General features: G+C 36.4%; 4 protein-coding genes across 10 annotated transcripts; 2 read left to right on the forward strand and 2 right to left on the reverse strand.

Moving 5' to 3' along the window:
* Positions 1-484: 484 nt before the first annotated feature.
* LOC147501057 (uncharacterized) lies at positions 485-841 on the forward strand. The gene has a single exon (XM_086603726.1). The coding sequence runs from the start codon at positions 485-487 to the stop codon at positions 839-841; it is 357 nt and encodes a 118-aa protein (XP_086459852.1).
* A 4440-nt stretch (positions 842-5281) lies between these two features.
* Positions 5282-6755, forward strand: LOC147501058 (uncharacterized). Its single transcript, XM_086606099.1, has 3 exons — positions 5282-5501; positions 5613-5994; positions 6191-6755. Exons 2-3 carry the CDS (start codon positions 5873-5875, stop codon positions 6555-6557), a joined length of 489 nt encoding a protein of 162 aa, XP_086462225.1. The 5' UTR covers positions 5282-5501; positions 5613-5872; the 3' UTR covers positions 6558-6755.
* On the reverse strand, positions 5807-7202 carry LOC147501060 (zinc-ribbon domain protein). Of its 2 annotated transcripts, none has more exons than XR_015221213.1 (2): positions 6813-7202; positions 5807-5978 (listed from the first exon to the last, which is right to left on the reverse strand). XR_015221213.1 is itself a non-coding variant. In XM_086606100.1 (2 exons), the coding sequence occupies exon 1, from the start codon at positions 7200-7202 to the stop codon at positions 6879-6881; it is 324 nt and encodes a 107-aa protein (XP_086462226.1). In that variant the 3' UTR covers positions 5807-5978; positions 6872-6878. The 2 variants fall into 2 exon arrangements, 1 of the variants encoding a protein (XP_086462226.1); XM_086606100.1 differs by having other exon boundaries at positions 6872-7202.
* LOC147501059 (uncharacterized) lies at positions 5807-12509 on the reverse strand. Of its 6 annotated transcripts, none has more exons than XM_086606096.1 (8): positions 12232-12469; positions 12067-12166; positions 11857-11977; positions 11315-11436; positions 11019-11140; positions 10091-10250; positions 9778-9938; positions 5807-5978 (listed from the first exon to the last, which is right to left on the reverse strand). In XM_086606096.1, the coding sequence occupies exons 1-7, from the start codon at positions 12356-12358 to the stop codon at positions 9827-9829; spliced, it is 864 nt and encodes a 287-aa protein (XP_086462222.1). In that variant the 5' UTR covers positions 12359-12469; the 3' UTR covers positions 5807-5978; positions 9778-9826. The 6 variants fall into 6 exon arrangements, with proteins under 6 accessions (XP_086462222.1, XP_086462224.1, XP_086462220.1 ...); XM_086606098.1 differs by having other exon boundaries at positions 5807-5990; XM_086606094.1 differs by lacking the exon at positions 5807-5978 and adding an exon at positions 6745-8078.
* Positions 12510-13856: the final 1347 nt, after the last annotated feature.

The following is a 13856-nucleotide window of genomic DNA, read 5'->3' on the forward strand; positions in this document are numbered from 1 at the left end:
GAACATGTACTTGTAGATGGAGTGACAACGGACTGGTATGGAACTTATTGGACCAGGTTGGATGTCAATGCAAGTGATTGCCAAGCAGTGATGTCGTTGGGTGGCAACTCTCTTACATATTGTGGGGAAGAGGCAGGACCTTCACAGCAAGCAAGGCTTGCGTTCAGGATTAATGATACCGATGTCTACACAGTAGACACGTTGCTTGGCCAACCTGCCCAGTCGATGCCTTTTTGCCTGAGATCATCAAGCCTAGCTTCAGCACCAGATCCTTTTGTTCAGGATACCCCACTTGTCATGCTACCCAAGACTCCAATTTCAGCATGTTCGCATGAGTGAGTTGCATCAGTTTCATTCTTGGTTACATACCAGTATCAGATTAGGCCATGAGGTTCACCTTATTTATGTTTCTTTTGTTTTTCTGGTGAACTGCTAAAAAATTTGCGAATCAGTTCTTCTATTTATAGTTCAATGGGTGGACAGGATGTGGACAAGGCCAGAGTATGCATGTCACTGGGGAGTGGCACAGCCAGATACGAAGGTAGCGGATGTTTTCGGTGAAAATGCAGCTAAATGGTATGGAACTGAAATGGACTTATTTCAAGGGCTTCAAGGAGGTGACGACTATCGTAAAATACTCTTAAGGGAAGGGATCACAGCTCTTCTTAATTCCTACTACAACACACAGTTTACATACCCTACACTACATGTTTTGGATGGAATGAACAGGGCTTTAAGGGGTACCCCCCAGCAGGCCCTTCTGATGGCATTATGGTTTGAGAAGGCCAACTCTGGCTATGGATCAAGCTTTCCCAGCTGTGTTCTAGACCCATGCTCATGAATCATGATAGAAGTTTAACTGATAAATGTTAGTAGGTAATTGGGTTGCTATGAGTTGTAACGATCGTGTTTGAGTACTTGAATGTATTTCAAATTCTATAGGGGAATAGAGAATAGCAGAACAAACAAACAAAGTGTGGTGTTATACTGTTATTTATATCTTACGAATTGAAATGGTGTTCAACTTTCCTAGGTGAAATTGAGTGATGCAACAATCTAGGCCTTTTGCTTTTCTAAAACTCAACGCGCAACCGTACAAATGAAAGGCAATTAGTCCAATTACTACTTGCCTGTTGTGGACCTTTTCAATATTGTAAGGGAAATCCTTGTGAAAAAACACAGTATATATATATTAATAATAATAAAAGATTGCTTGCAGTCACTAACTAGCTGATCAAGCACAAGTAATCCAGATAACATATATTAGGGCTAAGAGTTTAAACTCTAAGTACATATTCATTTCAAGGTATGTTTCCATTTTTTAATCCTAGCTCTTTCATTCTATATTGTTTTCAAATTCGTAATTGATTGATATCACTCAAAATTCCATTCAATTATCCACTAGACAAATGCAAAGGTGATCCTATGAGCTAATCCATGAAATCAAAAAGAGAAAAATATCTCCTGAACTAAAATGTTTAATAGTAAAAGGGCACTATAATACGGTATAAGAAAATTTAAAAATCCGTTTTTAAAATGTAAACTAGGGACCCTTTTAAAGAGTCATTCATTTGTCTCTTGATTAACGTACTAGATTGGAACCAAATTTGGGAATAGCCATGTACATTTTCATGTAACCAGAAAGCGTGCCTAGTTTGTGTAAGATTCCATATTTATGGACTTATCCTAACTATCTAGTTGTAAATAATACTGTAACTACTAAGGAAGGGTATTACCGTATATAACACTAGGTAGAAGCTGAACTGCTAAATGCTAATAGACACCATGTACTCCTAGGGGTGGAACTCGGGCAGGTTGGGTCGGGTTGAGGCATAACCCAACCCCAACCTGAATTTCAAAGGTTTCAACTCGAGTTCGGGACCAAGTCCTAGTCGGTCCTTAAATTTTTAATCCAAATCCTAGCTTGACCAATTCGAGTTGGGTCGGGTTATATCGGGTTGGTCAAGTTTCTCAGGTTTTTTCTTGAATTAGGAGGTAAAAAACACCGAAATTGAAATCTTCTAAATGAAATCAAAGAGATTTGATTGTTTGAAAGGGAAATTAACATTGTTGATTACATTATTCTCTCTTAATAGAGAATCTCAATCTTATTTTTTACAAGAATAGAAAGATTGAAAGATATATGTACATATATATGCACACGAACTCAGGTTTTTCAGTTTTTTGATATTCTAACCCGAGCCCAACCCAAAACCGAGTTGGGTTTTGATTTTACAAAACCAAGTCCGGACCACAGATCTAACATGTTAGCTTAGGACCAACAAAAATCGGATTCTGCAAATGAGCTGCTTGTTTGGACTTGGAGATTGGCGTGCATGATCTGATCCACGTGTTTTTCTTATGCAATCCTGCACATTCTATTGGATTTGAAGAATTATCTCTACAGCCAATCAGAACATTTCACTTCTTCAGTTGAAATATTAATGTGTGTTTTGGCGTATGTTGTATTTCGGGTGTTAATGTTATATCTATTTCAGCATTGTTTCACCAACTCTATCACAATTCAGAGAGTTTCGTGATTACAAAGAAGTATTCACTATGTTCAAGAGTGTTTGGGATTTCGGAATTAGTGTGACTTTGGCAAATTTTATATCTAAACGTCCCTACGCTTCAAACAGGGAGGTGGCACACTATGGTGGTGGGAGTAGTTGTAGGGTTTACATCTATGGTGAGTGCTTATCTAGGTTCAACTCTTGAGCAGGCACGGACGGAGCCAGGATTCTAAGCCAGGGGGTGGGAGATTATGTGCACACTCCACCCCACCCAAAAAAAGTATGCAATTTTTTTAATTTTTTTTTTTAATTTTTTTTGTGAGAAGATCTAAACAATAAATATTAACAAAACTATGCATTTATTTCAATTCTCAAAACTAGAGTGCGTTGACTACTAAGAATTTAATATAGACTGATAAAGTTACTACTTAAGCACTTAAGCCATTAATTGATGTTACTATATATGTTTATATATATCTACATAATTTAGTCTACAATACTTCAATTCGTATAATGCTATAAGTCTATAGAACCATACAATCATGTGGAGAAAACTATAAAATATTAACACTGAAAGTAAAAAAATTATTATTATTATTTTTTTTTTATTTATTTTTTTTTTCAATGGAAATTTTATTGATAATGATAACGAGTTTTACAAATAATTAGGACAAGTGTGTAACAAGCTGCACTGTAAGTCCTTTCTGAATTTACTTTTTGTTTTTTGTTTTTTGTTGAGGTCTAACGCTTGTTTAAGAATTGAGAGTGAAAAAAAGGAGAGAGAGCTTACGGGTTTGTTATGAGTGATTAGAATTATACAAACTGACCCGTTGGGCTTTGGGTCTTTGGCTATTTGTTTTAGTCTTATTAACCCATCAAATATTCAAAGACACATTTGTCCATCTTTAATGATTTTGGACTCAAAATAAATGATAAATGATAATTTTGTAAAGACAAAAAAAGAAGTAAAAAAAAACGTTGGTTTATTGGAATATATATATATTTTTTTCATACTATTTTTTTTTTGTTGATTATATTATCACTATAGTTGTGAAAATTTTGAGAGTGCGGTAGTGGAAGTTTGCAATAAAAATTGCAGGGGTAGGGGTGGAACTCGGGACGATTGGGTCGGGTTGAGGCCTAACCCGAGCTCAACCTGAGCCCGAGACCAAGCCCTAGTCAGTCTTTAAATTTTCAGCCCAAGCCCAACTCATGTTGGTCGGGTCGGGTCGGGTTGATCAAGTTTCTCAGGTTTCAATGTTAAACAGTGAAGAACTCAACGCCTTTTCACTATTAAAAAAATTTATTAAGAGATAAATAACACCGAAATTTAATATTCTAACTAAATTAAAGGGATTTGATTATTTGAAAGGGAAACTAATCTGATTGATTCAATTACTCTTTTTAAAATTGATATTCTCAACCTTATTTTTTTAAAAGAATAAATCCTTATATAAAAAAACAATATAATATAATAGAATGAATGAAATATATATGTACATATATGCAAACGGGCTCGGGTTTCTCGATTATTTGATATTTTAACCCGAGCCCAACCCGAAATTGAGTCAGGTTTTGATTTTACAATACCAAGTCCGGACTATGGATCTGAAATGCTAGCCCAAGACCAACAACGTCGGGGTTTAGCCTATCGGATTTGGACTAACCCGACCCAAGTTCCACCCATATGTACTCCGACAGCTGATTCGTACTGCCCTTTCTAAAATCTCTTCAAGAATGGAAATGGTTAAGATAGTTTTAGAAAATTGTCTTTAAAGACTCGCTCACTCACTTGTCTCTTGATTTACTAGAATGGAACCGTATTTAAATTGATGAGTGGTTCATAGTGGCATTTCGACACATTTGGTGCTTTTCATGTGACCAGAGCAAGTCTCTCTAGTTGGAGTACTTACATAACGTTACTCAATTATGGACTTGTGGTAACTATATAGAAAACAACTACATATGTAGTGGTTGAAGATTGTAACTAATGGAAAAAGGTCTTGCTTAATGACTTCATTCCTGCAAGCTGGTATATGAAACCCATGTGATTAATGTGAGCCTTGGACAACAACCACCTATTTCTAGTAGGAAAAAGAAGCAGGCTCTGGAATATTGTGAAACTACGCTTAATCATGAGATTCTGCTTACTAGTGTTCGTATCTCTTACTTTGACCATGGTAAAACAGATCACTTTTGATCTTCGCGGAAAATGAACCCTATCCCTATCAAAGCCCAGAGAGCTACACACTTGTCCTGTGAAATGCAGGGTGAACATAACTTTAAACGGAAGATTTATTATGGTGATTACTAAACACAGCACAAGAACTAAAATGATTTGTTTTTCTGTCTATCTAGAAATTGGTTCCAAATATTAGCTCTTTTTATTTTATTTTATTTTTGTGTCCGGGTAAAGGTCCCAAAAATTAGCTGTTCAGTGGCCATGGCAAAGCTCCATAGGGTCATAGGGCCATTGCAAATCACCGTTACAATTTGAGATTACAACTTAAAATGTCATGGTATGTTAGTATGTATGAGTTATGAGGGAGCATGTATATCCCCATTTAATTCCAATTTTTCTTTTCTTTCAGAACAAAAAACTAGTGTGGTATTTCATGATTTCATCTGCTGTCCTTTTATTTAAGTTTTTTGTTTATTTTTGAGGTAATCTTGCAAACTGAGTTGGCTACCCATATGGAACAAGCAGTGTTTTGTTTCAAACCCATCCACTCTTGCCTATATATAGGGACACTTGAGAGTTAGAGTTCTATAACTAGTCTCTGAAATCTGAATCTCACTTAGCACTAGTGAACTTTACACTGTTTTTCCCATGGAGTCTCTCTCAAAACCCTTAACATCAGTTCTTTTCCTCTTTGTCGTACTAGCTTTTCTGCAAAAACAGAGGTGATTCTCTCATCACCGGCACTGTTTTCTGTGACCAATGCGGCGACGGGGTGATAAGTAATGCTTATGATTACCCACTCTATGGTGCGTGAGTTCCAAAACTTGCATTGTAATGTTATTATATCCACATTAAACTATGCCATATGCTGTATGTTTAATTAGAACACTTCTTCTTACGTTAATTTTATTTTGCAGGAACACAAGTAAAGATAACTTGTACCTCAAGTAATCGAGTCTATACAGTTGTGAAGGAAGAGACAACAGACTGGTTTGGACGATATACTGTCAGGTTTGGTTTGAACCTAACTGATTGTGTTGTGGTGTTCTCGTCTGAGGGAAACAGTTTTTGTGGGAAAGGCGCTGGACCTGGCCAACAAGTAGCATGGCTTGTGTCAACGGTGAATTGTACTGATATCTACACAGTGAGTACATTGCTGCGCCAACCTGCCGAGTCGATGCCCTTCTGCTCCAGATGGAACCCATCGTCAAGACCAGCTCAAACACATGAGGGACAAGTCATTCCACCCTCCACTGCTCCAACTTTTACTTTTCCAGATGTTTCTGCAAGTCCACCTGAGTGAGTTAGAAGTTCTATTTTTCAGGGAACTGTTTTTTATCCGTCCTATATTTAGGATGTTCTTACCATTTAATAACAAATTTCTATGATGGCAACCTGAAAATCAAAGATTAGCTAAGTTGATGACTTGTCTGTCCAAATTAGTCCTTTTTTTCTTATCTGAAAAATGTGACTATTTGTATTACGGTTTGTGCAGGGTCTGGGCAAGTCCAGAATATGGATGTCACTGGAAGATGGTGCGGCCAAATACAACAGTGGCATCTATATTTGGCGAAAACGCAGCTAGAAAGTATGGAACATTTATGAATTTACTGGAAGGGCTTCAAGGCGTGGGAGTCGCAGGAGACAGTTATAGGACACTCTTAAGGGAAGGGATTGCTGCACTTCTTAATTCCTACAGCAAAACTAACTTCATTTACCCTCCACTCTATGTTCTTGATGGAATGAACAGAGCTTTACTGGGTACTCCAGATCAAGCTCTTTTGATGGCATTGTGGTTTTCAGATGCCAACACTGCCTATGGAAGCCCTTATGGTCGCATGGTAGCACCGTGTAACGCATAGAACTTCCCCTGGAATGTTCAGTGGCTTGATATCTATCTATAGTTATAATTATATGAATCAAGCTAATTATATTAGCAGTTTATGTATCAAGTCTCTTAGGTTTGTTTCAGTTGTTAAGTTGTAATGAAGTACTTTTGAGTACTAAGAATGTATTTTTAGTTCATAGCTAAACTAAATCAAAATAGAGTAACAGAGAAATCACATGAAAAGACATATGATTATGCATTATAAGTTCGTAACCTTTAGTACAAATACCTCAAAGAAAAACCCAACAACGAAAACAATCACTACCACCCCAACACTTAACTCTTCACCTTGGGATTAAAGAGAAGAACCACAAAAGGGGCAGAAGCTAAACTCAGGATCAACGACACGAGCACAAGAATGGCAACGAAGAAGATGAGGGAGAGTAGTAGAAGAAGGTGGGGGAGGAGAAATGGATGGTGGGAAAAATAAAGAACAATTGTTACAGTGCATGAGTGGTTCTTTGCCTGGCCAACGCCATACTGGAACGAAAAAGAGTTTGACTACTTTTTCGTATTCGACTAGATCTGCTTTTGATCCGCATACTATGCACCTTCCTGCACCTGGTTTTAGTACTTGACGAACTTGTTGCTGCACTCCTCCAGCAAAGAAGAAAAACATCTTTCCTTGATTTCTTGGTTGATGCTTCTTTTTTCTCTCTTTATTTGGACTGTTTGGAGGTTTGGAATTTTGGATTGTCGTTGATGAAATTTTTGGCGAGGTTTCTCGACACTTCCTGAATCTTTATTGTGCAAAAGGCCACGTGTCACAGGATGTTGTTATTAGGATGTCCCCTTGTTTTTGCATATCACAAATTCACAATTGAGTTATTTTTCATGCTATTGAGTATTGTCGTATTGGCACTTCTCTAGTTCTATACTTCATTGTCAAAGCTATAGTTCTAGGTTGGAGACTAGGTCAGAATATTGTCTAAAAACAAGTCTAATGGGGGCTATATGGACTGCTAAAGGCAAATATAGCACTCCAACCACAAAAATGTCATTTTAATGGGACTGCTAAAAAGGATCTTAAATTTGGAAATAAGAAAAAACTCAATCAAAGTTAAGACCTTCGCTAGCAGCTGCTATAATAAATTCGGGAGACAAACGGTAAAAATTGTGCCACCAGTTCAAAATAATTTCAAAAAATAATAGAAGGCAGAAATTATGCCGTCCGTATCATTTAGCAATTCAAAACAGAAAACGCAATTGGATTGGTTTTTTTTATTTTGGAAAACCAAATTTGACTGGACAAGCTAAAAACCCTGTGTCAGTTATGTGGCACTTTTAGCAACTCAATTTAGCAGCTTTCCATTAGACTTGCTCTAAAGTACATATCTTGACTCTTGAATCTACAAAATCGAGCAACATATGGAGCAAATGTGCAATGACCGATGTTCCACGCTGTGCTTATTTGAAGACAACACGCTATACAATGTGAATTTTTATCCGTAACAAATTTCAGGAAAACTTCTGTCTTCCAGCATCATGGGCAGATCTGATTATGCACAATTGATTCAAATTTTTACTAATTTAAGATATTAGCTAGGGTCTAGCATAAAAATTTACTGAGGCACGATAACTTATCTAATTTTCATTACAAAAGCATCAGAAACCATAAATTTACAATGATAAAAAACTATACTTAAAAACTGTCAAAGAAAAAACAAGGACAAAGCAAACGATGAACCCAAGCATTTCAATTCTTAAGAGCATTTCCAATGCAAGTCATTTTTTTCACCTCCAAAGACTATTTTCTCTCTTTGCTATCTTTGAGGTGAAAAACAGGAAAAAATTGTTCAATGCAGAAGTGACTTTAAATCTTGGACGGAATGTTTGATTCCATCTGAATGTAAAAATCGAAAAAATGGCCAGACGAAATGAAACATCCCATCTGAAAGAAAAAAAAATCAAAAACACACGCGAATGTAATGTTTCATTATGTAAAAAAAAAAACCGAAAAAATATAAAAAAAAAACACACGAGACGGAATAAAAAGTTATGTCCAAAGCTCAATTCTCGTTGTGACTAAGTTACAAGTCACCGTCATTGTTCCTTTTGCATTGGACAAGTGTTTTCTGATCCACAAAGGTGAAAACTCTCAATTTCCCCGACTTGCATTGGGAATGCTCTAATACAAACTATAAGACTTCTTGTATTTTATTTTGAAACTACAGTACTGGCAAAACCTGATATCATAAATCAAATTAAAACCGGCCCAACCAAAACCTGCCCAACCTAACGACATATGAAGGTAGTGTACTCCAAAAGTAGGAGGAGGATGTACGACAGATGGATGATAGAATCTATCGCATTTGTTGCAATGCATGAGTGGTTCTTTGCCAGGTAGACGTCGTACTGGAGCAAGGAAAAGCTTCAAAACCTTTTCGTAATTAACCAACGCCGTCACTGATTTGCAACGTTTGCAAGTACCTGCACCTCTCTTTAGTACTTTAAGGTCATGCCTTTCTGAGAAGAAAAACATCCTTTTGCTCCTCTTTTTGTCCCTTGCTACTATGAAACCTGACATCTCTTGCAGTGGTGTGCTTGTCAGTTTCCAGTAGGCCGGCTTTGAAAGTGTATCAATGGAGAACTTTACTCTAGGATTCGATTCAAAATGTGCTTAAAAGGATTGGATACAATGCCTGCCTGGTATAATAAATTCTAGTTCCCATTTGGCCATTTCTAAGGAAGATCTCCTTATTTGTAGTACTTCATTCTGACCCAGTTATCACTCTCAGTTAATCCGTACAACTTCAGTGTACCACATGCACAACTGTAAAGCTTGTATTTTCCAGTCTGGGGCTTACGATGTTACTATGTTACATATCCATTTACTTCTATTATGCCAATTGCCAATAACCAGAAGGGAAGGGTATGAATTTTGAAATCAATCAGTCTTTCTCTATCTCAATTTTCACTTTATTCTTTTTGTTCTTATTTCTTTTTTTTTTGTAAGAATCAGTCTCGCTCTAGTCTTCTATTGTTGTTTTTGGGTTTTCATTCATACAAGTGTCATGGATCTTAACTAGCACGAAATTGTGCCCACAAAACCATCAATCTTGCGCCATATACATCACTTGAAAGCTTTTTAATGTTACATTACATCTGCATGTAGATTATGATAATTTGAGTTCCTCTCATGTATATCCTTCTCTATGAACTATGTACAGATTCATCAAAAAGGAGAAAATTACCTGTATGTTGCAACCTTGACAGTCACAGTCACTAACCCTGAATCCACTATCATGGCTCCCCAATGGAAGCATCAATCTGGCTATAATTGCTACTCTTGACCTCAACCCGGCTTTCTTTATAATGTATCCACGAAATCTTCCAAGTCTTGAGCAAGCTTTGTCTGCAAAACAGTAAGCGCATAAATAAAGATCAGCAGCTAACACTTCAAAGAGAAAAAAATACTGTACAGTATAATTTCTATAACTGAAGCTGTCCTAATTATAATAAGAGAAATCAGTGGTATATTTGTCAGTAGTACAAATGAAACTCTACCTTTCTGGTGCAATGCTTCTCTTTGCAAGCATGAGAGTCAAAAAAACAGGAACCATTGCAGCAAATAGATGCTTAATGGTATGCCCACTTACAACTTGATGTGTCAATCTGTAGATTGGCTTGTCCTCTGCTTCTTCCACTTTAGCTAAGAGATAAAACCCTGCCGACATGGAGAATCAGATTTTTTTTTTTCGATAATGGATATATTTTCATTAACTATAGAAATAAAGGTTCTACACCAGACTCTGCAATACAACTTGGAAGATGACCCATACCTAGTCCACTGGTAAGCCAAGCAGCTAGATCATGGGTCTCCCCTACAAAGGTACTCAGATAAACTTAAAGCAGCTAGGTTCCACACCAGACCAGTTGACATGGAGAATCAGATTAATCAATACTTCAATAGAAAGAATGAAATAATCATTTAAGCACACTGTACCAAAATCAAACTGGGTGTCATCAGGGGCCCCATTTTAAGTGATCCACTATTCTTAGGGAGTTCAAACGTTTCATTTTCCTTTTTTTTTTTTTGTTTGAAAAGAAGAAATTTTGGTATGTGAAGTGGTTCCTGTTATGTTTCTTCAGTTGCCTTGTACTTCTAATTACTTTTGAGCTCTTTGTAAGCCATCCCTACACTTAGTCGACCTCATAGTCTCGCTTTATTTTCACAATGGAGTGCTTGTATATACCAGCAATAAAGCTGAATTTGGATTAGCAGACAAGATAAGCAGTCACAATTACTTCCCCTAAACGTGGGTAAACTGCAATGACACAAGTTAAAAGTACGTGTATCCTTCACTTGCTATTAGGAGTAACTGTGGCAAATAGTGGTTCAATATGCTAGAAGCTTATAACTACCACTAATCCAACCACAGCCTAAAAAAGTGACGAATATTTTAAAATTTTAATTTACAAGCAGAAAGCAAACCTGCAGCCCAAAGCCAGTAAGTGGAATGTGTATACATTGGAGGCATTAAGATAGCCATTAAAGGAATAGCGATGCAAGGAAGAAATTGAACTAATGCATAGGGACGGAGGTCATCAAAAAACCTGCACCATAGAGCAAACTGTCAATTGCATCACAGCCCATGATATAATTATAAAGGGGTTATTTTTCATTTCTTTTTCTTTTTCTTTGCATCGACAAATAACTTATTGTAAATCAGCAAGGCTGAAAGATAAATCATAGTCAGATGGTAGAGGTAAAGGAAATATTGTGCTTGCCTCCAATACAAAATGCTTATAACTCCAGCCAAAACAAGAGGTATGATAGATGCTGTCCCTTTCTTCTCATCAATCCTTTCAATGATGAAGATTGCTATGATAGATGTGAACGCTATAGTCATCTACTCTTGTTAAAAATCAGAGAATAAAAACAAAAAGAGTATTAGACCATGATTAATACATGATGAAGAAGACACACGAAAACACACACTTTAGGTCACGAAGATAGATAGAACCCCGATATAACAAAACTAATCCCCCCAAGAATGTGGTGATGATTAGTACCCAATGAATTTACCGATTTGTTGTTCCAAGTCTTACACTCTTACTTATAATCATTTTCTAATAATACTTAACCACTGGAATTTTGCAGCATTTTTCAAGTACCAATTTTGCATTTTTGGGCAAATTGATGCCACACTCACTGCATTTTTATCACTATTGTTTTCCAATCAAGACATCCGGTTCACAAAATTCGTATATAAAAAAGCAAACTCCAAAGAAATAAAAGTATTCAGCTTCAATTGCATATATAACATTACCGGCAAGCGGTCCCACACAAGTGTAGCGTCATTCGGGTTGAGATGGTAATAGGAAGAACCAAAAGCAACAGCAGCCACACCAATGAAGAAACAAGTCCAGCCATACAATTCCCCTTTCAAGCTAACCACAATACACAATAGCAAGAAGAAAAATACATCATAAACTCCGACCAATACGTGAAATAAACAGTCTTTAGTATTATTATTTACCTGAACTGAAAATAGTTTCCGTGGTAACAAAATATCAAGCCAATTATACCAATAACAAGGAACGGGAAGTTGGAAACAACATTGAGCATATTAGGCATTCCTGAAAGAAACAATAATTAGCTGGAATTTTGAAACCCTAGAGAGAAAATAGAAAAGTTTAAATACCGAGAAAATATCGTTGATCGGCAAAGTTGTGGTAGTCTTGAGATTGTGGAATTGATGGAGTTACGATCATGAGAACTATGAAACATATTATTGCTACTGCCCATGCCCATATACTTCTTTTCCTCATCCTCTTTTTTTTTTCCTCTCGCTCTCTCTCTGCTTATTAATATGAGATGATAGACATAAAGAAAAGCGGGAATTTATACTACTTTTTTTTGTGAGATTCCAGTTTATTTTTTTATCTGGTAGGTTGTTGACTTGTTGTGTGACAAGTGTACAGAAGTGATATGTGTCAAATAGAGAATTTAAGATATGATATTCCGTGAGCGGAGCGAACATTTTGGGAGAGGGGGGGTTTTTTTTTTTTTTTTATGTGGACAAAAACCAATTTGTCCGCACCTCTTCTCTTCTGTTTTTTCTCTTCGTCTTTCTCACTCTCCCTCTCCAGACACTCTAAATCTCCACTCTTCCTTCTCCATCTCCACTCCTCCATCTTCCTCTCCCACTCCGCTCACCCCCACTGCTTAGCAGTATACTAGTCCAAGTCAAGGTTTGTAAATCAACTGTGAGACTTTTGTGAAAATCAAAGTGAAATCTTCAACAGAATATTTAGGTTTCATTCTGTTTCAGACAGAAATTTTTTCGGTTTCATTCTGTCTCGCGTGTTTTTTCGACTTTTTTTTGTTTTTTTAAACAATTTCAGACGGAATATTTCATTCTGTCCGATGCGTTTTTTCGATTTTTACATTCAAACGCAATCAAATATCCCGTCCGAGAATAATAGTCACATTTGCATTGGGCAGCCTCACCTTGTTTTTCACCAAAACGGTGAAAAAAAAGAAAAATAGAACTGATATGGAGGTGAATAAGAGTGGCTTACATTGGGAATGTTCTAAAAAAGATAAATTTTGTTGTCTAATATTTAAGCCAACACTGAGATTTGAGACCAATCCCATTGGCATAGATTAACTGAAGTACAAACTTACAAAGTTGTTGGGAAGTGCCTGGGAGACCACATCAACACTTTGCGAGAAATTTTGGGCTCAAGACCTTAACGTTTCGTTTATTTATTTAATTTTTTTTTTGTAATAAACGTTTCGTTCATTCAACTATTCAAGCAGATACACAAAAATGATGGATCCAGTCCCGAAAGAAGATTAGTTCTTCAATAGAAAGTCTGGCGCTATCAGTAAAATCTCCGTACGTACTGCATGTGCTCTATCTTTCACAATTCACAGCAATGCAAATACATTAACCATTTTTCAGTGGTAATTAGATTTATTATGTTAGAAATTTAAGTACAACAAAAATCTTTAATTAATATATAGAAAAATGTGGGGGTTGAATAATAGTGTTTTGGTGTACGTCTCAGGGGTAATTTGGTATTTTTTTTTTTTTTTTTCCTTTCTATTTGAGGGGTAAAATATCTTGTACGTCTCAAAGGCAATTTGGTAATTCTCTTTTTTTGTACTTAGTAGAGCTCATGTGGGTACTATGTGCACAGTGGCTAGTATATAGAAAAATATGGGGATTGAATAACAGTGTTTTGGTGTATGTCCCAGAGGCAATTTGGTAATTTTCAGATTTTTTTTGTTTTTTTAGAGATAAAATAATAATTGGGTCCT

Source organism: Coptis chinensis, chromosome 4 (assembly GCF_015680905.1).
Source record: "Coptis chinensis isolate HL-2020 chromosome 4, ASM1568090v1, whole genome shotgun sequence".
Lineage (NCBI taxonomy): Eukaryota > Viridiplantae > Streptophyta > Magnoliopsida > Ranunculales > Ranunculaceae > Coptis > Coptis chinensis.

Excerpts from the sequence above, each read along its gene's own strand:
- LOC147501057 (XM_086603726.1), top strand. The coding sequence starts at position 485 with ATGTGGACAAGGCCAGAGTATGCATGTCACTGGGGAGTGGCACAGCCA.
- LOC147501058 (XM_086606099.1), top strand. The coding sequence starts at position 5,873 with ATGCCCTTCTGCTCCAGATGGAACCCATCGTCAAGACCAGCTCAAACA. Across the intron at positions 5,995-6,190 it reads GTTTCTGCAAGTCCACCTGA|GGTCTGGGCAAGTCCAGAAT; the intron begins GTGAGTTAGAAG and ends CGGTTTGTGCAG.
- LOC147501060 (XM_086606100.1), bottom strand. The coding sequence starts at position 7,202 with ATGTTTTTCTTCTTTGCTGGAGGAGTGCAGCAACAAGTTCGTCAAGTA.
- LOC147501059 (XM_086606096.1), bottom strand. The coding sequence starts at position 12,358 with ATGAGGAAAAGAAGTATATGGGCATGGGCAGTAGCAATAATATGTTTC. Across the intron at positions 11,437-11,856 it reads TTGTGTGGGACCGCTTGCCG|ATGACTATAGCGTTCACATC; the intron begins GTAATGTTATAT and ends TAACAAGAGTAG. Across the intron at positions 9,939-10,090 it reads AGAAGCATTGCACCAGAAAG|ACAAAGCTTGCTCAAGACTT; the intron begins GTAGAGTTTCAT and ends ACTGTTTTGCAG.